At 41.2% G+C, this 23234-nt stretch overlaps 1 protein-coding gene across 1 annotated transcript in view; it reads left to right on the forward strand.

The window, feature by feature from the left end:
• The window catches only part of rin3 (Ras and Rab interactor 3), a 52277-nt gene that overhangs the window by 19352 nt on the left and 9691 nt on the right, over window positions 1-23234 (forward strand). The window contains exons 7-10 of the mRNA XM_037071448.1: window positions 7802-7982; window positions 12710-12881; window positions 13836-13957; window positions 14067-14253. Of these exons, the coding sequence (XP_036927343.1) occupies window positions 7802-7982; window positions 12710-12881; window positions 13836-13957; window positions 14067-14253 (662 nt within the window). The remainder of the gene's footprint in view (window positions 1-7801; window positions 7983-12709; window positions 12882-13835; window positions 13958-14066; window positions 14254-23234) is intronic.

Raw genomic sequence — 23234 nt, forward strand, 5'->3', positions numbered from 1 at the left:
AAAAGAATAAGTAATTTTTTTGGCCTTTGTGGTTTTATTTGGGAGAGAGAGGGGGAGCGACATGCAGCAAATGGTCCTTGGGCCAGGAGTCGAACCCGGTCCCTGCGCATGGGGTGCCCACTCCACCAACCTAGCCAAAAGGCACCCGACACAAATATGTTTAACAAAACATTTTTTATTACTTATCATGCAAATGTAAATTGTTGTTTGCTAAATTTGTGCATACATTTTTGAAATTTACAAAGTTATATGTAACTACCGTATTTTCACAACCATAGGGTGCACCGGGTTATAGGGCGCGGTTTCAGTTACGGATGCTTTTTCTGTATTTAACAAATACATAAGGCGCACTGGACCATAGGGCGTGGGCATGGTAAAACACACCGGTAAAACATGCATGCTAGTGTGTGTATTTAAAAAGGCAGCGGGAGCAAAACTGAGTTTGGTTGTGCTTTATTGAAATCCTGGCCCGGATGGAAAGATGGCACCGTTTCATGAAGCGAAAGCACCAAGACGGACCTCCTTGAAAATGTTCAATTTTCATTTCTTCCGCTAGCGTTACTGCCCTTAGTCGTATGGTGTCTGTAGAGACGCTTCTTCCAGCTGTCCTTTGACCGGCAATCCATTGCTCGAGTTGGTCTTCCAACTCGGGCCATCTCGCCTTGTGTCCGCGGAAACTCAGCTGCGTCTTCTTGACCTGTCGCAGCTCATTTTCCATCTTCCTCCACTTGCGAACCATGGATTCATTGATATTGTATTCCATCGCGGCTGCTTGATTCCCATGTTCCACCGCGTAACTGACAGCTTTCAGTTTAAACTGTGCTTCGTAAGCGTGTCTCTTTGCCATTATCAGGGTTGCCAAAACAATGACGCACATACCGGCACAACGCTCTCATCTAGTCCTCTGTTACGTCCGCCTTACAACAACAACAATAACGCCCACACTTCACCCTTCAACGTTCTCATGTAGTCCGCCTTACAAAAAAACAACACATTAGGCGCACTGCACTATAGGGCGCGCTGCACATTTTTGAGAAAATTTGAGACGTTTAGGTGCGCCTTATGGTCGTGAAAATACGGTATTTACATTTAAATGCATGCAATACCTCAGGCTCAGGGCTCCTTAGCTCTTTCCTGCCTGTTCCAAATTCAGCAGTCTCCTCACTGTTTTGACTCATAACACAGAAAAAGACTACACTACACACTACACCAAACACTACATAACACACTAACTACATACTCCAAACACGCTGTATGTCACAAATCTTTCAACTCTCAAAATTCGCTGTCTCTATTACCGTCACTGCTGCTATCACTCTTCCACCCCATCATTCCCACAACTTCCCCTGTTCCTCAGCAACCAAATCACGTAGTTTGCCATCATTTTGTGATTGGTTGGTGTGGTGCCTTTTTCCACCAATAGGAACGTGTTTTATTGCTTGTAAACACTTGCCTCTTGCGGACACTTTTTATGACACTTCCACTTTGTTGTCCTCGCATATCCAGATCTCCTTAGACCGGAACGGACTCAGTCCGGACTCGTTTAGTTGCACAGAATGGGACCGAGCCTCTGGCAAAATCCCAGTCCAGCTCACGCTGCTGCAGGTATAAATGCGCTTGTTTCTTAAGGTATGTCATGGAAGTGAGCTCTGCAGTGATTGGCTCTGGTGCACATGTGGCTATGGTGTGCAGTGATTGGCTCTGGTGCACATGTGACTATGGTGGCTACGGTTGACAATGCTAGCGGAATTCGTAAAGCATTTATGAAATAATTTATTAACAGTATCATTGTAGTCCAAACAAATGCAACGTTGCACACCCTTGAACCCCACAGCAGCCATGTTGAAACTCTCAGATCAGTCTGATCCTGATCTGCAGAGATATTTGAGGCACACATACACAGACACACTCACAGACACAGAGATTCCTTGCTTTTATAGAGAAATATAGGACCTTTAACTCAAAAAATGCAGTAAAGGGGTTGTAAATATGTACTTGATAGATAATGCTATCATGCGAAAGGACTGATGCTAAAGCTGCATGCTCCAGACAAAAAGTCAGCATCCTCACTGGTTAAAGAAAACATTCTAAATTAAAGCTGTAAGCAGCGTTGAACGGGCCCTCGCAGTCCACGCAGCTTGGGGCATGCTGCCGTCAGGGCTTCTACACGCAACGCCTTGCAATGAAGAAGCTTTTCCTTTATAATTTTAATGGCCTGCTCCAGCTGGTATTAAGTAATGTATGCTGAAGTCAGAAAAAAGTGTGTGTACTGCTGCATGATTCCACAGACAAAGACCGAGTTTCTTCAGCCGCTTCTCACGCTGGCTGAAGAAAATGTCCACACGAGGCATAATGCAATGAAATACTTTCAGGAAGAAGCTGAAAGTGTCATAGCCCACTAGCCACAAAAAACCCTCAAGCTTCCCACAGAGTGGGAAAAAAATCCAGAGAATCCAGCCAGATCAGAGAAGAACTGATTAACAAATGGGGTGTTCTGCATGATGAAAGCTAAAAACTAAGAGGGCTGAAAGAGCTTAAAAAGGTGAACAGTTTTGAAAAAAAACGGTTATTGCCAAAATATTTATATTTTGAGTAACAGGAGACATCGCTGAAATCTGTGATGTCATTTTTTATATGTCCTCCAGAAACCTAGGCTTAAAATTAACATTACGGCTTATGGGGGAGCTGCTGGAGTGCTGTTCGCTCTAGGACTTCTACAGCCAAAAATGTAAGTACTACATCTGAAATAGGAACATCAGCTGAAAGCCAACAAGATGTCCTACATTTCTATGTATAAAGTGTCTATGTGAAGTAAAAGATGTGGGATGTGGGACATTGTATATATAAGTTATGAGGACTTGATGCTTCATGACAAAGGATTTTAATGACGGGCTCTGCCACGGCCACCAGGTATGACGTAGGATAAAGATTTTCCTAGCGTGTCATTGGCATGGTCTTAGGAGTATACTGAGTTACTGTGAAGTCTGTGGTGTCCAATCTGTAGGAGGAAGATGTGAAAATATGATGCACAGCAATATTTCAAGATGGCCGACTTTGTATGGATGTGTAGGTGTATTCAGGGTGAGACTGTCTACATGTATTAGGAATTTGGTGGAGATGGGCCATTGCATGTGGAAGTTATAAGGACTTTATGCTTGACAGCGAAGGGAAAAAATGGCGTCCGCCATCACGCTCACCAGGTATGACACAGCTGAATGATTTCCACAAATTTTGTTCTGCAAGACATGAAGATGATAATGAGTGAATGTGAAGACTGTGGTGTTTAAGGTCTAGGACAAGATAGTTTTCAAAGTAGGCATGATCATCAGAGCAGAGGATTTTAATGGCGGGCACCGCCACAGCCAGCAGGTATGACATAGAATAAAGATTTTCCTAGCATGTCATTGGCATAGTCTGAGGAGTATACTCAGTGACTGTGAGGTCTGTTGTGTCCAATCTGTGGGAGGAGATAACTAGGTGAGGATGAGGATTTGCAATATTTCAAAATGGCACTCAAAATCAAAATGGCTGACTTTGTATTGATGCACAGATTAATTCGGGGAGACAGCCTCTACGCTTATGAGCAGTTTGGTGCGGATAGGAAATTGTATGTTAAAGTCTTGATGCTTGACGGCAAGGGGGAAAAATGGTTTCCACCATCCCACCCACTAGACTATGACGTAGCTGTAAGATTTCCATAACTGTTATTCTACAAGGCATGAAGATGATAATTGAGTTAATGTGAAGACTATAGTGTTTAAGCTCTAGGACAAGATAGTTTTCAAAGTAGGCATAAATTTGGGAAAAATGCCACCACACATCAAAATGGCCGACCACTGTTGGAGTGACGGTATCGGTCCCCCAGCCATTTTTGTGCGTCTGCTCATGATGAATCTGCGTAACGAATTTCGTTCATCTATGTGCATTTGGAAGGCAGGCAAGAACAATAGGGGGCGCTACAGAGCCTGCAAGACACACCCACGTCCAATGACATTAAATTATCAAATTTTTCACCGGATGTGACGTATATGCCAAATTTGGTGAGTTTTGGGGTATGTTCAGGCTTCCAAAACAGCAGTTAAACCGCAGAAGAATAATTCTTTCTTTTTCAGTTACAATAGGGACCTCACAGGTCTGCGACCTGCTCGGGCCCTAAAAACAAATAATCCTTTGAAAAACAATAGGGACCTCGCAGGTTTCCTGCTCGGGCCTTAATGATAATAATCCATAGAAAAAAAATAGGGACACCTGCAAGGGCCCTAATAATAATTCTTAGAAAAACAATAGGGACCTTGCAGGTTCCCTGCTTGAGCCCTAATAACTAGATATGATGACATTAACACTACATAGAACCAAAATTTATCTGAAAGACACTAAAAACTAGTGGACATTCTTTGAAAAATGACAGATTCTGTGTCTGTCTGGTAAAAAATGACTCCCTTAATTGTATTACTGTAACCATTCAGGATAAACTATTTGAATGATTGAATGTTGCCAAGTTTCTTTAGTGTCTCTTGGATGATCAGGACAAATTTCATCCCATTCCAGTCAAAAATAAAGTGATCGATGAGGTTTAAAATACACTTATACAGAATCACTAAAATGCTGAAATTTAGCTCAGAAGCCCAAACTTAAGAAAATCATGTCTTCAAAAGTGTTTGGAGTACAGCTATAGGATTTCAAAAGGTAACATTAATTTAATAAAGGTTTTTAAATTATTATTTTTTTCTAGAAAATTATGATCATAAATTGGTAGACCCTAGGTGAGTTGGCATGGAATGACCCATTAATCTTTATTTGCAGCCCTATTTCACACATCAACAAACAAATTTTTTCTAATTAAACCAGTGTGCATAAACTGTCAACCAAAAGCACAACAAACGTATAGACCAGGGGTTCTCAAATACAAATCTTAAAAGGCTACAAAATATTTTTCAATGACTGAATGTCCATGTATTGAGGTCGGTCAGGTCACATGCTATAATACTGTAATATTCAAAACAAAATGTCCTTTTCATTCAAAACAACAACATACAAACTAAAATAAAATGTCTTTTCCATTTTAACATGAATTAAAATACACGGTTGAATACTTCCTCTTTTTGTTAGCCTTCAAACATTGTGTCCATCACTTCAGACATGCATTATTTTATTTAATTGTGTCATAGATGTGACAAGAATCCAGCTTGCCGCTTGATATGACGATTTCAGTGTGTTTATTTGTGTTGTGCTTACCTCTGAATTTTGAGGAAACTCAGACTCTTTTCTAAATTCCAATACTTCTTCTCATAATGCCGTTTCAAATTGGAAATCTTCATCACAGCTTCTCCTGGCATATTGTAACACCCCTTTTGGGTATTCTGTTGGTGTTGGTGTAATTATGGTTCATGAATGTGTTTGTGAATAAGATGATATGTAAGATGGTTGTGGGTTTATTCACATTGTTTGTTCTGTGATTAAATGGTGTTGAGTTTTAACAAGGATGATAGAAATTTTGGCCCCGTGAGTGGTGTTTGCCGGGAGAAACACCATTATGTGTGAAAATACATGATGAATCTGGTTAGGACTTGTTAACTACGTAAGGTTAAGTCTTTGTTACTGCTGTGTTGTTGGGTATGTGGGTCTTGTCCTAGTTGGAGAGAGAATGAATGCAAATTAAAGGTCACTACTTCTTTGAGTGTGTATAGCAATTTACTTGGAACACGCCATTTTCAATCCCTTACAACTGGCAAAACGTAAATACGCAAACTGCTCTGAAGTTAAAGTTAAAAGTTGCACTTTCAGCAGCTGTCTGTGTATTGTTGGCATGGAGACAAGTCCTGGTATACACGTGCCGACCCAACCAAAACACAAAGTGAAGGAATAACAGTTCGGGGACCACAAACAGGAGGCCAGTGGGCCAGATGCGGCCCGGGGGCCACCTATTGAGGACCACTGGTATAGACCAAACTTTGAAATGGCAAAAGGTTGAACTATCAGTGCAGTTGTCCTATTAAAAAAATGTGTTACTTGTAGTTTTTTTTAAATCATAGAAAAGAACCTCGTAAATATTTTGTTTCATTCAGATCACCACTGCACAGAAGGTCTCAGAGAAGAAGACTTGACCTCATAATTGATTGGTTCCAGAATGTTGGTTGACAGATTCAAAATCATGAGTCATACTTTACAGAAAGTTTCTATATTTGGTTACTGAAGGCATTATTTGTCACACTGAATCAGATTTTTAGTTCACTGATATTCTTTGAAGCCAGGTTATTATTTTATTAATTATATTAGGCGCTAAATGTGGGACTTTTACTTTGAAAGCATCTCGCTGTGAACCGAGAACGCCTGTGTTTTTGTGAATTGTGTGTGTTTGCATGTTGGAAGTGTGCCTGCATGGTTTTTCCTGAACGTGATGAAAATGATTTACTTAGAACCTGGCTGATAAAGGGAACAAGTTCTTGTAGTCTGAAGTTGTGTTCGATTGTACAAGGTTCCTGTAATAAACACTCTGAACCATCAGTAGCAAGTCTGACCATCATACAGCTAGGGATGCTATCAATGACATTAGGCTCACTTAGATTGCGCTGCCAATATAGTTGAAGCCTTGCTAAATGTCTTCTTAGATTACGCACATAAATGTGTATATTATCTGTAATAGCAAGGTGTAATGCTATTTCAGCCTGTGTCAGGTCTTGATTAAATAGATATGTGACACGGTGATCAATATGCTCCTGCTCCTCTGACACTGCTACAGTGAATGATATTTCTTGCAATGATTTAATATACTACAATATCGTTTTGTTTTCTCGAGATCTCAAATTAATTATATGGTTTTCGGTAAAACAAAGTTTCGTTATCACAAGATCTCGAGAAAATTATCCTGTTATCCTGTTATCTTGGGAAAGCAGAGGAAATTAACTTGTTATCATGGGAAAACTTTGCTGCAGTGGCACTATTGGTTGAGTTTTTACCAAAGCCCAATTTTATTACGAGTTCACTCAAGCAACACAGTCAAAGACACCAAAGCAACAAACACTTGCAGATACTTTCGAAAGTTATGAGAAATATCCTCAAGACAATGACATGGCCAAAAATATTACAGAGACGGTAATTAAATCAATGGCTCTGGATAACCAACTCATCTCTGTGGTAGAGGGTTAGGGTTTTCTTTGTCACCTGGAGTTTTTGAATCCCCAGTATGCCCTATCTTCTCGGCATTACATTACATTTCTTCCACTTTGGAGTTACAACGTGCCGGGATGCGCACCAGTTTCGTGGGTCTCATACAGCAGAGCATGTAAACAGGCAACTGAGGAGCAGCGGAACACACGTGATATAGACAAGCAACACATCCACGTCATTTTACATGACAACATAAGGAATATGAAAAAAGCAGTAGATGATAGGGAGGTACCAAGTGTGTGCTGCATCTCTCACACTTAAGCTGCCTGTACTCGAGGGTCTGCTGTCACAGTGCAGCGTCACAGACTCACCTGCTAACACAAAGAAAGTGGTCAGCCAATGTTGCAATAGAATATGCAGAATAAGAAAGAACCATATGAAAGTCTATACTTTGTTTCAGCAAAATAAAAGAAACTTTTAAGGAATGCAGGTACTTTTTTTCTTAATGCAGCTGTATTTTCCAGGAAAATACTAATTGACGTTTAAGCAATATTAAAGGACTCGGATCGGAAAGGGGTAAAAAAAAAAAAAATTAATAAACCTGATCAGGACATCCCTAGTGGAGAGTATTACTTGTCAGTGATGTATAAGAGATGAAGAAAAACTAAGAAAAATATTTTTGATTTTCTTCCAGTCACCCTGAAGAGAGCTGCAGCCCCAAGGCAGCAGTAAGAAAAACCACCACCACTGTCATGTTGGACAGAGCCCGTTATCGCCTGTCCACGGTCCTCACCGGTCTCATCAGCCATGACCGCCGCCTGACACAGCGTATCGTAGAGCTGGCCAGGGACCCTCTGAGCTACTTTGGTAACCTGGTGAGTATACACACAGAGATAGATCAACAATCACCTGATATAGTGCCTAAGAGAAGTATTCACCCCCTTGGATGTTTTCCCTTTTTATGAATGGAATCATGGTCAATAAATAAGTCAACAAAAAAATTACAAAAAACTCTTTATTTTAAAGTGAAAACAGCTTCAAATAAATGTTGATTTATTAAAAATATGTAATGTAAAATAGGGGACTGTATAAATAGTCACCCTCTTTGAAGTGAGAGACCTAATTCAACAGAGGAACAGCCAGCTAGTGGAAGCAGTCTCACGAGTGCGGTGAATTAGAAGAAGAAGGCTTTCACACTTTGTGTAGAACTTTACAGAAGGTGTGACTAAGATTGTGACCACATGGCACTCGGAGATGCACTCCATGAGGATGGTGGCCATCAAGGTTGAATCACACTTCGTTGGAAGGTGAGGAAGCCATTTGGGACAAGACAGCAGCATGGAAGTTCGAACAACAGCAGCGTGCAATAAAGAGATCCTTCAGTGGCTGAAATGGGATAGCATTGGAGCTGCCTGTGACCCACCTGCGGGGGAGACACTGTGAAAAGTGCCCACCGGGAGGAAAGGAGATGTCCTTGGCTGACGAGAATGAGCTGGAGATAATAAGGGCAGGTATGACTTCAGAGAGAATGACACCCACGGCAACCAGCCGCACTGGGATGCGAAGTTCCCCTAGAGGAAAAAACCCAGCTTCTCTTTCGAACAACCGAAAGGCTGTGGAAGCAAGGTTCCTGAGTGCTGATAAGCGGCTCATGAAAGACCCCACGTGGAAAGAAGCTTACATGAGCCGATTGGTCTAGCAACACCTGTGAAACAGAAAGGAGTGATCCTTGTGAGAAGAGCCTTCCAGGAAGCTGGTAAGCTTACAAAAGACACCTGGGATGAACCTCTGTCTGACGAGCTTTGAGGAAAGGCAGTTGAACTGTTCAGGGAGTACACTTGTATGAGTAGCAGTTCCACAGTTCCACAGAAGCCTCACACCCTCTGACTGGAGGGGTAAACCCTGGGGAATCATGTTTTCTGACGGGAGCTGTGAGTCCTATGGCGCTGTACTGTACTTGCGTTGGGAGACATCAGATGGTGTGGTCACCTGGCTGATGGAGTCAAAGGCCAAGTTAACCCCCCTCGACCAGAAAGGCAACGCGGTCATGGCGGAGGTCTGTGGGGCTGTCTTTGCCACATGTCTAAAGGGAAATATTGAAGCATGGAGGATTGGATGTGGAGAAGTGGTCCAACTTCAGTGACAGTCAGCCGGTGGTGGGAGCCATCCAGTGAGCGAGTTACGGATACCAGACGTTCTTCGCAAAGTGAGTTGGAGAGATTCAGAGGGCTGGGCCCGTAACTGACTGGTGGTGGATACCAGGTGAAGTCAACATCGCTGATCTAGTCACGAGGGGGTGCTCTCTTGAACTGTTGGGTGAGAATTCTGTGTGGCAGAAGGGCCCCGAGTTCCTGTGTCATCCAGTTGAGGATTGGCCCATGAAGTCCACTTCAGAGGTGGCAGCCAAGTGGATCCAACAAGGTGCAGTTCTGTAGTTAAGCTCTGTGGAGTAGTCGGTTATCTCCGCAGAGCTGTAAAGAAGTGGTTTGCCACTCTGCCAGCAAAGTGGGAGGCAGTATTGACAGTAAAGGAACTTGAAGCTGCCCAAAAGGGAGATACGTTTTCTGTGACGACGCTAAACAGACTCATTGTCGGCAGGGATGAAGCTTCAGGGATCCTGCAATGCCATGGTAGAGTCCAGGCTATTACCTAGGGAGAGAGCGGTGTGCCCCTGGTCCCCTGCAATGCATGGGTCGGCACCCTTAATACACAAGAGGCCCATGAAGCTATCCATGAAGGTGTTGCTGGTACACTCCTCCGGGTAAGGTCAAAAGCACGGGTGGTGCAGGGATTGCCAGAAATGTCATTGACTCCTGTATGCACTGTCAAAAGACTAAAGCGAGAATGTGCAAACATGGGTAAGCTCCCCCTCGAATGAATTGAACCAGCAGCACCCTTCGAGTTTACAGCACTGGACCTCTTCGGCCCCACTTTACACACTTTAAGACGAAGAACATAGATGAAAGTCTGGGGTGTGGTGTTCAGCTGTATGGCTTCAAGAGCAGTGCATGCAGACATCGTGGAAGACCTGTCTACGGAAGGATTCCTGAAAGCGTACTAGCGCTTTACAGCTCTTAGGGGTCACCCATGAAAGCTTTGGTCAGATCAAGGGACCAACTTTGTGGGCGCCAGTCCAGTGTTACAGGAGCTTTATGAGTTCCTAAGTGGCATCAACAAGGATCAGGTCCAAAAGAAGGCGACAGCTGCAAGAACTGACTGGACATGGGTGTTTCACCTGGCAGACTCTCCCCACCGAAATGGGGCAGCTGAGGCAGCTGTCTGTGTACTCAAGAGGGCGTCAAGCAGCATTGGCGAGGAAGGTAACCTGACAGTGCGGGAGTTCCAGACCCTACATGGCTGCTAACCTGTCAAACGAGAGACCAATCAGTGCCAGAGCCCAGGTACAAGACGCGACCGTGGAAGTCATCACTCCCAACTCCCTTCTGCTCGGTCGTGCAAGACCCAGTGGAGACTCCAGAGGATTCGAGTATCCAACTTACCCCGTCGTCCGTCTGAGAGCAATCCAGATCAAGGCTGACAAGTTCTGGAGGCGATGGAGCCAGCTGGCGGGTCCGGGCCTTTTCATCCAACAGAAGTGGCATGCGCCTGCTAGAAATGTTGTAGCGGGGGACCTGGTGTGGTTAGCTGACCAGAATGCACTGAGGAGCCAGTTCAGGCTAGGACGAGTCGTGGAGGTGTGTCCTGATGTGAAGGGCGTAGTACGTGACGTGAGGGTGAGAACATGCCAAGGTTGTCCAGTTTCTGGCGGACAGTCCAAAAGAAGCTGAGGTGTGAAGAACTGTCTCTCCACCATCCTCCACAGGGATGTTAGGAGGTTGGTGGTGTTGCTACAAGAAAAGGAACAAGAAAAGATTTCCCCACCATGGTGCGTTTCATTTGGTAAAGGACAGTAAAGGATCCCCACCATGATGTGTTTCGGTGAAGATCATCATGGACAATGAGTGTTGTTTATGGGTGATAGATATTATGATTATGTTCTTGGGTAGTTGAGGCAATAAGTGTATAAATTTACCAACTTATTCTGAATGTATGGGCATATTTTATGTTTACATTTCATTTATGTTAAAATCATACCAGGTTACAGGTTTCCTGGTTTCCAGACTGTGCAGGTTTACAACCTATCTGATTAACGTCACTATCTAACTAATTCAGGAGCTGACTTTCAGTAGGCTAGTGTAGTGGTAGCAGTCAAGCTAAGTGTGTGAATGTTTATTGTGTAAGTGTACACAATAAAATTCATAAAGTGACTTGAGTTGTATCTGCTGTACCCTCCAGAGGGGAGTTTATTGAGCTACAGAAGGTAGTTCAGTAAAAATCTGGACACTTTGATAAGCCTCTGTGATGAGCTGACCAGGGTTATGTCCACTAGAAATGCAAGATCCATGACTTGAATCATCAAGTTGGGAAACATCCAATCTGCCATCTTCCATTAATTTTTTCACTTCTGCTCCAAGACAACTTCTCGGCTGAGCCAGTGCACCTCAGTTAAGTTCATCGTTATATACTGACTAAATTTCTTCTAAAATTACCTGGAACTGGCAGTGCTTTAAACCTCTGGACCGCATGTAATTGATACATTTCATGACAACAGACATGACATGTTAAAATTTCACACATTATCTACATAGTGCCTGTTGATGTACAATTCTCCCTCCGTTTTCCTCTTCTTAATTTCTTTGTACCAGCACTATCAGTCCATTCTTTTGGCTGTCACCAGTCATCAGCCTTCCATTCTGTTCCTCCACAAACTGTTCATGCCCAATCCTGTGGCAACCTTACAGAGCTTGAGCAGTTTTGCAAATAAGAATTAGTAAGAGGAAAAGAGTGTTCAGATGTGCAGTCCTGATTGTGACCTGTTAGATCAATAGCTTTCTTAACTTGGTGCTTAGCTAAAGCCTTTATGCCATTGAGAGTTCTTATTATTATTGCTTCAACATTCCTTTTGTTATTGCACTTCCTTGGTTTGTTGAGGGTGATTGTAGTCCATCCGGTTGGTTATGAGTGAGTTGTGTGAGCATGTGCATGTGTTGGCTCTGAGCTCTGACGTGACGTGCATCAAAATAAATCAAATGAACTAAAAGTATAAATAAAGGTATGCTAATATCCATCGATCGATTGATATCCAAAAAAAATAGCATTCTATATTGTTGTTTTTGTGATTGTCAAGAATCAAAAAATCGGAGCAGAGCAGAGAAGTAAATAGACTGTGTGCTCTTCTGGCATTCACTGTGTGATGCACACCTGCGTGTAATTAGTGCCCTGATTATAAAGGCCTTTCATTATTACCACTGGTCAACACCAGATGGTGACATTTCTCATATTTAAATAAGCAACAAAAAAAGAACTAAAAATGGCTGCACCAAGACCTATCTATAGAGACTCTGTACTGTGATTGCAGAATTTTTTTTTCTCAAAAAAGCCTCATTACGTTGACCATGACCATTTATAAAAGCAATTAAAGGGGAAAACATCCAAGGAGTTGAATACTTTTTATAAACACTGTATATTTGGATTTTTCAGGATAACAAAATCAACCAAAAGGCTAAAATAAAATCTGTTTATCATTCACATTTTTACATAGGTGAAAGAGCACCGTGCATTCACCTTGGAGACAATGTCAAACCACTCATCCTCCACTGAGCTGTTACAGGAGATCAGACAGATGGTGACTCAGCTGAAGAGTTACCTGCTGCAGAGTACAGAGCTGCAAGCCATGCTGGAGCCTCAACATCAGTATGCACAAGACAAGCTGGGTAACTATAAAACTAAGAAATCTAATGAGAAAATTTGAAGAAAATATGGCAAGTAAAACAAAATGTGCCATATAGGACTAGCTGTATTGGCATTTTGCAAAAAAATATTTGGAGCTTGGCCCACCCTATGGACCAAGTCTCAGGATATTTTGCCCCCTGCTTCTTTGATCTTCTTTTTTCTTTCTGTTTTTTGTTTGTTTGTTTGTCTGATTTATTTTTCCCAGGACTGTATGAGGATGGAAAACTGTTGGACAATCATTTTAGTTTAACCACTAAAACATCTCAAAAGACCTAAGAAGCATTTTAGCACGGTTTCCAACTTTCACGAAAATACAGTTTACATTGTATTTCCTTATTTCATTTCATTTAAGCATGTTATGTCACAAGATAGAGAGCAATTTATCAGTTTATTTTAAAGGTTCCATATTATACTCATTTTGAGGTTCATACTAGTGTTTGAGAGTCTACTAGAAAATGTTTACATGCTGCAGCACCTTTATTCACCCTCTGTCTAAACACTCTGGGTTTTAGTTCCTGTCACTTCAAGAACCTCCATTTGAAAAGCAAATTCTGCTCCAACTGGTTAGCTCTCAAAGGCTTCAGCAGGCACTGCCCACAGTGTTTCCACATTAGCTCTGCTGGTGGCATTACTAAGAGCAACTACTGTATAGCTGTGACATCACAATCTTACAAATGTCCTGGTAGCTCATTTAAAGGAAATTTCTCTCTCAGCAGTATGGGACCTTTAATCTCTGCAGTCCAATAGAATCAAATAGTCCAGCCCTGCAGTAGTTTGAACTTATGTGGAAGCCATACTGTAGAGAGAGGTGTTCATTCAACTACAGAGCCGTTTTGAAATGTGTAGTTTCCGTGGTTGTTTTCCTCGGTTGTCCTGTTAGGAAGACAGAAACTAGAAACATATTGAGTGATTTCTGCATGTGTGTTTCCCTGCAGAGAGCATAGTAGAAGCTGCTCTGTGTAAGAGTGTTCTGAAGCCACTTAGAGAGCCAATATACCAGAGTCTGGAGAAACTGCGAACCAGTGACAACAGCCTGAAACAACTGACACAAAACCAGGTGGGACTGTACATGAGTGCTTTTGTAGGACTATTGTAGGACTGTATTCATACTAGAGGTAACATCAGTTGTGATGTCGATACTGATGCTGTGCTGTCGTGTGTATCAGTCTATTGTCTTAGGCAGCACCACCACAGCATTAGGAATAACCACTGCTGTCCCTGAGGCCTCTGCTATGGAGAAGATCAGCATCAAACTGAATAACCTCCATCTGGAATATTCTCCCCAGAAAAAGATTGAGATGCTACTGAAGGCCTGCAAGGTTATCTATGACTCAATGTCTGTCAGCAGTCCAGGTCAGAACCCACACAAACCCTTTAACCTCTGACTTCTAATGTTGTTCTAATTTTATTATTTCTTTAGCACAAAAGTAAAACAGGATGTAACCACACCATGCCTAACTAGGAGTAATGTTTTTTTGTTTCCTGCTTGTATCCCAGGAGTGTATTAATAGAACTGATGCTGGCTTTTATAAATACAATGCAGGTCTTTCAGTTTTATTGAACTTAATGGTTCACTTAGTGGTGATACTGGATATTATTTCAGGAAAAAGGAAATCATTGTTCAACAGCAGTTTCTTAAATAATGATCACTATGAAAATAGATCTTTTGGACCGATGACCACTATGCCAGTGTCACTCACAGGCCAATGCTGTTTCTGGGGGGTTGTAGTAGTCTCACTGTACTTTTGCTGCATCCAAATGTCCAGACATCCCAGCTCCTGCAGACAGGTTTGATCAGTTAGGTTGTGTATTTGAATAATTTAATTACCTGTGTGTGTGTGTGTGTGTGTGTGTGTGTGTGTGTGTGTGTGTGTGTGTGTGTGTGTGTGTGTGTGTGCATGCTGTGGGTGTGGATAGGGAAATGACGGCCGATCACATGGTTTCAGACTCGATCGGGAGTATATATATATATATATATATTCTCATTTTTTTTTCCATTATGTGGTGGTAGAGAGTCAGACCATCCAACATCACTTTGCTTTCATGATAATGATTTCATGATTTCTCATTGACTGCCATCCATTTTCAGTGCATAGAGCTCCATACTGCAAAGCGTTTTACAACATTTTGACTAATTTTCCAAGACCCACAGAACGGTGAATTCTATGACTATGTAAACACCAAAAGTACCTAAAGAAAGAGTAGACTGTCTTCTTTCATCAGACATTTGATTCGACCAAAAAGGGAGAAAACAAGCTTTTTGTGTAAAGAAATTTTTTTTGGTTTAGTGTCACCTCCAACATCTGAAAAGTGGTTTCCTTCCATAAAACAGCAAAAACAACATTGAGAAAAGTCTTTTGATGGCAAAATAATAATTTATTTATAAATATATAGACACACAGGATTTGCGACAACATACAGACATGTAAAGAATTGTACAATTTCTACCTTTTGACAAAAATGAATTGACTATTTACTTGGTTATCTGTGTGTGTGTGTGTGTGTGTGTGTGTGTGCAAGGGGACACAACAGGACTGACACCACATTTTGGTCTCACTGTGCAGGCTCCTGCGAGCACAGACCCTACGCTTTCTTGCTGGTCTCACCAATCAGGTGTTCGAGTTTGTGTCTGCTTAGGTCTCCATCTAGCCTGCTCTCTGGGTCAGTGGTATATGGTGCTCTCGGATTACGTCGGCTTTCCTCCAGGGGTTGCAGTGAAGGTGAAGGGGAAATTGTTTGGCTGCCATCCGGCTTGATGCCAGTCATCCTTGTGACCTCTGCTTGATGCAAGACCTGTAAATTACAGAAATATATACAATTAACACATTTTTTATTTATTTTTTTTTTATTGCTGCCAAGTGGTGTGGAGAAAACTTTTTTTTTTTTTCTACCTTTCTTCTTCGCACTATCAACAGGAGTGGGGGCTCTGCTGGATGCATCGTCTGTAAATTGAAAACTGCTTCACATCAGTTGGCAACTGGCAACAGATGTTACAATATGAACTAGTGGGACTAAATGGTGTTCATATGACATGGACTGAAGCTATCAATGGTAGTGGGAGTGCTAGCTCTGCTTGCTGCACAAACTGTAACTTCCCTCACATCAGTAGGCAACATATATGTTTATGAACTAGTGGGACTAAATGGTGTTCATGTGATATGGATTTAAGATAACAGTGGGCTAAAAGAGCTCTCCTGGATGCACAATCTGTAGCTAGCTGCTAAATTGTAAATTCCTTCACATCAGTAGGGGAAGGGGGAAAAGTTTGCTCTTACCTCCTTCATGTCTTCTTGGAGCCACGTCTGGGGATGAGGATCTGCTGTTCCCAGTTGATCCAGACGCTAACCACTCATTTCAGGTCAGGTTCGCTGAAATCATCATCTGACTTGGACCTGTCTGAGCCGAGCTGTGGTGAAAGACGCCATGTGCTACTTCCTCCGCTTGGCCCGGGATTTTGGTCAGTGGCTTTATCGTCTCGATTGTTTTCAATGATCACAACAGGATTTTGGTCAGTGCCTCTATCGTTTCGATTGTTTTCAATGATCGCGACAGGATTTTGGTCAGTGGCTTTATCGTCTCAATTGTTTTCAACGATTGCGACGCTGCCACTATGACACATGCTCTGCTTGAGTGTTAGCTGCCTAAACTTTCTCTTACATCTCGATGGCGACATGCTCTCTTTCTTCACTAATACTCTTTACTCATCTCCCATCCGATCCGAAGTGGCACTGCTGCATGGCAGTCAGTGAGTTAATAATGTGTTCCGTAATAGTAAATTAATTAATAAATGTTTAATTACGTTACACATTACATTGCTAAGTTAATGTTAGCTTACATTTACGTTACCTTAGCTGAAGCAGCCAGATAGATGAGAGTTTGTCAGCCTCTCTTCTGCTAACCGGTAGCCCCTAAAAAAACTCAGTCAAGTAAACAGACTAACGTAAAGTGTAACTTACTGGTAGGCTACAGCTACAGCCGGAAGCCGTTTGTGGCAGCTCTTGTAGGTTGAAATCAAGACGGACACGTTATTAATGAATTTGTTATCATGAGAAAATAATCTTTGTTGTATGGAGAAAATGAAATAAATAAATTCGTTATCAAGAGAGGACAATCTTTGTTATATGGAGAAAATTAAATTAATTTGTTATCACGAGAAGACAATTTTTTTATGGAGATAATGAAATAACTTAATTCATTATCATGAGAAAACAATCTTTGTTATATTGAGATAAAGTGATAATAAGTCGTTATCATGAGATAACAGTGCATAAAAAAAGAAGAAAAATCCATGATTGTTCTCGTTCTTCCGTACATCTTCATGGTAGAGGATAAGGGTTTCTTCGTCACCTGGAGTTTTTGAATCCCCGGTATGCCCTACCATCTTGGCATTACATTACATTTCTTCCACTTTCAACTTATGCGTACCAGTTTCGTGGGTCTCATACAGTGGGCAAATGAGACAAGATACGTAGACAAGCAATGCGTCCACGTCATTTTACATGACAACGTAAGGAATATGAAAAAAGCAGTGGATGATATGGAGGAACCAAGCGTGTGCTGCGCCTCTCACACTTCAGCTGCCTGTACTCAAGGGTCTGCTGTCACAGTGCAGCGTCACAGACTCACCTGCTAACACAAAGAAGGTGGAGGCCAATGTTGCAATAGCATATGCAGAATAAGAAAGAACCATATGAATGTATATACTTTGTTTCAACAAAATGAAAAAAACTATTAAGGGGACTTCCGGTGCAACGTTACAGTGAGATGGACGTGTAGCAGTGAGTTCTCACTAGTTGGTCAGAGAAAAGTACCTCCTATAGAAGCAGTCTTGATACCGTTTCAAATCAAGTATGAGAGGAGGGAAACTGCAAAGGAGTCAGAGGATTGACAGGAAAATGAATAAAGCAAAACACGGAGGTGCCCGAGTCTGCCAAACACGGGGAAGACGGCGACCATGGAGAAACATCGACAGGTGAGCTAACACAGCAGCTAGCATCCACCAAAACACTCTACTTTGAGGCCTTACAACACTCACTAAAGAGTTAAAAGACTTCAAGCAAGATTTGAGATGGGATTTGGGTGAATTTAAAAACGAAATTACGAAAGCTATGAAAGACAACTTCAGAGAGTTTAAAGAGGAAGTTTTGCAAGAGCTACAAGTTAGGATAGCCAACCTGGAGTCAGCTTGTCTGGAAATGAAAGCCACACTGTTGATGGTGGTGAAGCAGAACATGGAGATGCGAGACAAAATTGTCAACTTGGAGAGCCGTTAAAGAAGAAACAACATCAGGATTTACAGAGTGCCAGAGGAAAAGAAGGGGAGTTCATTGAGTTTGTAAAAGAGCTCTTTGAAAGTCGCCTTACCCTGCCTGACGGAGTGGAGCTCCAGATCCAGAGGTCGCACAGAGCACTGATCCCAAAGCCAGCTGCTTCCTCAACCCCGAGATCAATAATAATAAACTTTTTACAGTTTCATGTCAAAGAGCTGATTCTCAGGAAAGCTTGGCAACAGAAGATTGAGATGAACGGCAAACAACTTTATTTTGACAATGACTACGTGACTGACATCATGGAGAGACGCAAGGCGTATGGGCCCATCAAAGAAGCACTGAAAAAGAGGTGGATCTGGTATCAGACGCCCTACACGAAGATGCGAGTGCACTGGGACTCCAGAATGAGGATTTACGGGACAGCGGACAAGGCGGCTCAAGATCTGATCCGACGCGGACTCGAGGTGATGGTGACAAAGAAGGTGAGCGCCGCAACGGCTGCCGAGGAGCGACTGAATGCAGTGATGCCTTGGAAATGCACCATTGCTTCAGAGAGCACAGCTCAACGCTCAAGACAGAGGCTGACTGAGGCACCGAGTGAGAGAACTGAAATGAATAAGGTGATGATTGTGGCTCGGGTGAACCCAAATATTAAGATATTTTATATTATTTTTTATTTACTTGAATTAATATTTACTTTCTAGAGCTCTAATCCTGGGCCACATAAGATAAAAGACTCATGACTTATGTTAAGTTTGTGAAACCGATGGTAGTTATGTAGTTTACACAAGCACCAAATGTTGGACAATTCTAGTAACAGTGGGTATTTTCCCACAACTACAGAGGGCCCACACAGAAATGAGGCACTTTACCATCCTCCCACCAACAGGGACCTTAAGGGATGTCAAAACACACCTTTTTTTTTGGAGGTCATACAGTTATTGTTCCATAGTTATAGTTATATTGTGTTTCTTATGTCAAGCAAGTTCACGAACAGTAATGTTAGAATATAATACCAAGATACTGTTGTTGAATGTCAATGGTCTGAACAATCCTGTGAAACACCAGAAGGTGATGACTAAACTGAGGAGGGATAAATCACAGATTATATACCTACAGGAAACCCATCTGTCTAAACAGGAAAGCGAGAAGCTCAAGAAGTTTGGCTACACAAAATTATTTTATAGTTTATTTCACCATGGGTGTAGAGGTGTGATCATACACTCAAATTTCAAGGAATTGGGAATAAGTATCAAAGAAATCAGTGATAAGGAAGGGAGATATATACTTGTGAGAGGAAAACTGGAAAACAAAATGGTGACATTGGTTAATGTTTATGCTCCACCCAACAGTGGAAAGTTTTTTTTTGTTTTTTTTTTAAACCTTGCTAGACATAATCATTTCAGAAATGGAGGGAATATTAATGTGGCAGAGATAATATTGTGATGAATAGTAAATTTGACACAACAAGAATAAAAGTATCAATCATGTCACTAAAGTAATTAAAAAAAAAACATTTAAAGAATTTTGTTTAGTTGATACATGGAGGGAATTACATCCCTCTAAAAGAGACTATATACACACACACACACACACACACACACACACACACACACACACACACACACACACACACACACACTTTGGCTCCCAATAACAGCTATGCTCGAACTGACTATTTTTTTTCATGAATAAAAAGTTCTATAGAGTAAAGAAATGAGAAATTCAACAGACGTATTGGATCACTGTGCGGTTTACCTTGAAATGGTTTACCTTGGAAATAACAAACATGATAATGGAGAGGTCACACCCGTTGTATTGTGGGATACCCTGAAAGCAGTTATTAGAGGAAAACTTATTGCAAAGACAGCAGCAATTAAAAAACTAAAGAGGAAATTTATAAAAAAAGGTAAAGGAGAAGCTGCTCAAAATTGAAAAGCAACATAAAACTACACAAGATCCTTTACTGCTTCCAAAAATTAAAGAAATCAGGGATAATATTTACAGACTAATCACAGAATTTGAAAAGAAGACAAGATTTCTAAAATAGTTATACTATGAAGTGGGGCCGAGGGCAACCAAATTGCTGGCAAAAAGATTAAAAAAAAAAAAAAAAAAAAAAAGTGAATAGGACACTTTGTGAGATAAGGGATATAAACACAAATCAGATAATCAGTGAACCGAAGGAGATTGAAACTACATTTATGAACTACTATAGAGACTTGTATAGCCAGCCTCCATCTGCTGATACAGACCAAATGAAAGATTTTCTTGAAAAATTAGACTTACCAGCTATTGGGAATGACTCCTGAAACTCACCCATTACAAGAGAAGAAATACAAAAGGCAGTAAATAAATTAAAAACAGGTAAATCTCCCGGTAGTGATGGCCTACTGTAACGGGCGTACGAGACAGGACCCAAAAGCGCAGGATGCAGATCACTGAGAAGAGTTTTTTTAATCAAAAGAGTTTGGTACACAGGTAATCAGTCCAGACAGGCAAACAACATCCAAGAGGGTCAGGCAGAGGCAGAGTTGGAGATAACAGGCAAAGTAAAAAAAAAAAAAAAAAAAAAAAAAACAACAGGAAAATACACTAGAAGCTCAGGGAACAAAAGGCTGGAACGCTAGACAAACTAAGACAAACTGGCACTGGAGGTGGGGGAGACAGGCTACTTAAGCGCACAGGAGGTGAGACAAAGAGACACAGGTGAAACATATCAGGGCATGGCAGGTAATCACACTGGAGGGAGGGACACAAGGACGGGAGGTGATTGACCTGGAACAGAGACAACACAGTGAGAACCAAAATAAAATACAGGAAGCACAGGACGGAAACTGACAAAATAAAGGGGAACACTTAGCTGGGAGATGTAACACCTACCATCTTAGTGGTACAAAACATATAGCGAACAACTTATACCACTACTTGAATTATCATTTAATTTTACACTTGAATATGGTGAAATTCCCCTGTCCTGGAAGGAAGCAGTAATATCAGTGATCCCTAAGAAAAACAATAGCGAGACTTGTTCAGATTACAGACCTATATCTCTACTCAATATTGACTATAAACTGTATACCTCTATTATTTCCAAAATATATGAGCATTTTCTTAGTGACATTATTGAGGAAGACCAGACAGACTTTATTAAGGGACGTCAAACCCAAGATAACATTAGGAGAACTCTACACATCATGGACCACGTCCAAAATAAAAATATCAGTGCGGCCTTGATAAGCCTTGATGCGGAAAAGGCATTTGACAGTGTTAATTGGACTTTCCTATATCTGGTTCTTAAACAATTCGGACTTGACGACAAAGCTGTTGAATGTATTAAAACACTTTACCAAAGACCAACTGCAAGAATAAGAAGAAACGGCAGTCTGACTGAGAGCATAACTTTAGAACGGTCTACCATGCAGGGTTGTTGCCTGTCACCAACCTTGTTTGCAATCTTTTTAGAGCCCCTGGCCCAAGCAAACAGGCAGAATAAAGATCTTAAAGGGATAAGGATGGGAGAGAAGTACCATTGGGCAACGACGTGATTTGTTATTTAGAGGACCCAGACACATGTATTCTCATACTAATTAACCAGCTTGAAACGTTTGGTCTTTGCTCAGGTTATAAGCTGAATCTGACTAAAACACAAATTTTAACATTCAATTACCACCACCCCCAAACACATACAATTAAAATACAATTTGAATTGGAATGCAACTAAAATGGAATACCTTGGGGTTATCCTAACATGCAGAATCGATGAAATATACAAAGCCAATAACGTCAAAGTGGATAAGGAAATTAGGTACGATTTGGACAGGTGGGCTGTCCTTCCGTTAGACATGGGTTCACGAATAGAGACCATAAAAATGAACATCCTCCCTCATATCCTTTACCTGTTTCAGGTGCTACCTATTGAGATACCTGAGAAACAATTTAGAACATGGGATAAAATCATTTCAAGGTACATTTGGAATGGTCACAGACCAAGAGTCACATTTTAAACACTACAGATCGGGAAAGATAAGGGAGGCATGGCCAAACCTTAAGGAATATTTCCATGCAGCACAAATTAGATCTGTTATTGTTGGTGTGATGAATACTATGTAGCAAAATGGAAGAATTTGGAGAAATCTGTGCAAGGAAGAGAAATTCAAAGCCTTATTGGAGACAGAGAAGAAACATTAAATATGATTGAACATGCAGACACAGTCACCCAATTTACATTACAAATGTGGTTTCTAGTACAATCTAGTACAAAATATAGACTACAGAAAGAGCTTAGACTAATTCAATGGATAGCCTATGATAGGCCTTTAATCCCCAGTTCTCTGGACCAGACATATAAACAATGGATTCCAAGTGGAATAACAGCAATGTGTACACTAATGAAAAAATGGGAATTTCATGAGTTTCCAGGAGATTAAACAAAAATATGATTTAAGCAATCTGGATCATTTCAGATATCTGCAACTAAGGGACTATTTTGACAAAGAAATAAAGCATAATGTAAATTTAGATAATAACGGATTACAATGTATAGCAATCTAATGGAGAGGAGAGGAAACACAACTTTATACGCAAGGCTGAAATGGGAAAGAGAACTGGGAGTGAATATTTCAGAAGATGAATGGCTACATATTTGGAGAACACATCAGTCAACCACATCATCACATGCCTGGAGATTATTTTGCTGGAAAAACTTAATTAGATTCTTTATCACACCTAAATTCCAGAACAAATACCTGTCAGTACCACAGCCATGTTGGAGAAAGTGTGGGGCTACAAATTTAGATCATTCCCATGTTTTTTGGCTTTGCCCTAAAATTATTAATTTCTGGGTATAGATATCCACCTGATTATAGTCAGAGTTCTGGGTTATGACGTATCCAAGTCATGTGTACTATTCTACTTAGGCAATATGACAGGGAATGTTGTGTTAAAGAGGACAGATATTTGTTAGAAACATTTGTTAGCAGCTTGTAAACAAGCAATTATGAGAAAATGGTACAAACCTGACCCACCAACACAAGATGACTGGCTGAAAATTGTGAATGAAAT

This window comes from Acanthopagrus latus, chromosome 16 (assembly GCF_904848185.1).
Source record: "Acanthopagrus latus isolate v.2019 chromosome 16, fAcaLat1.1, whole genome shotgun sequence".
NCBI classification, from domain to species: domain Eukaryota; kingdom Metazoa; phylum Chordata; class Actinopteri; order Spariformes; family Sparidae; genus Acanthopagrus; species Acanthopagrus latus.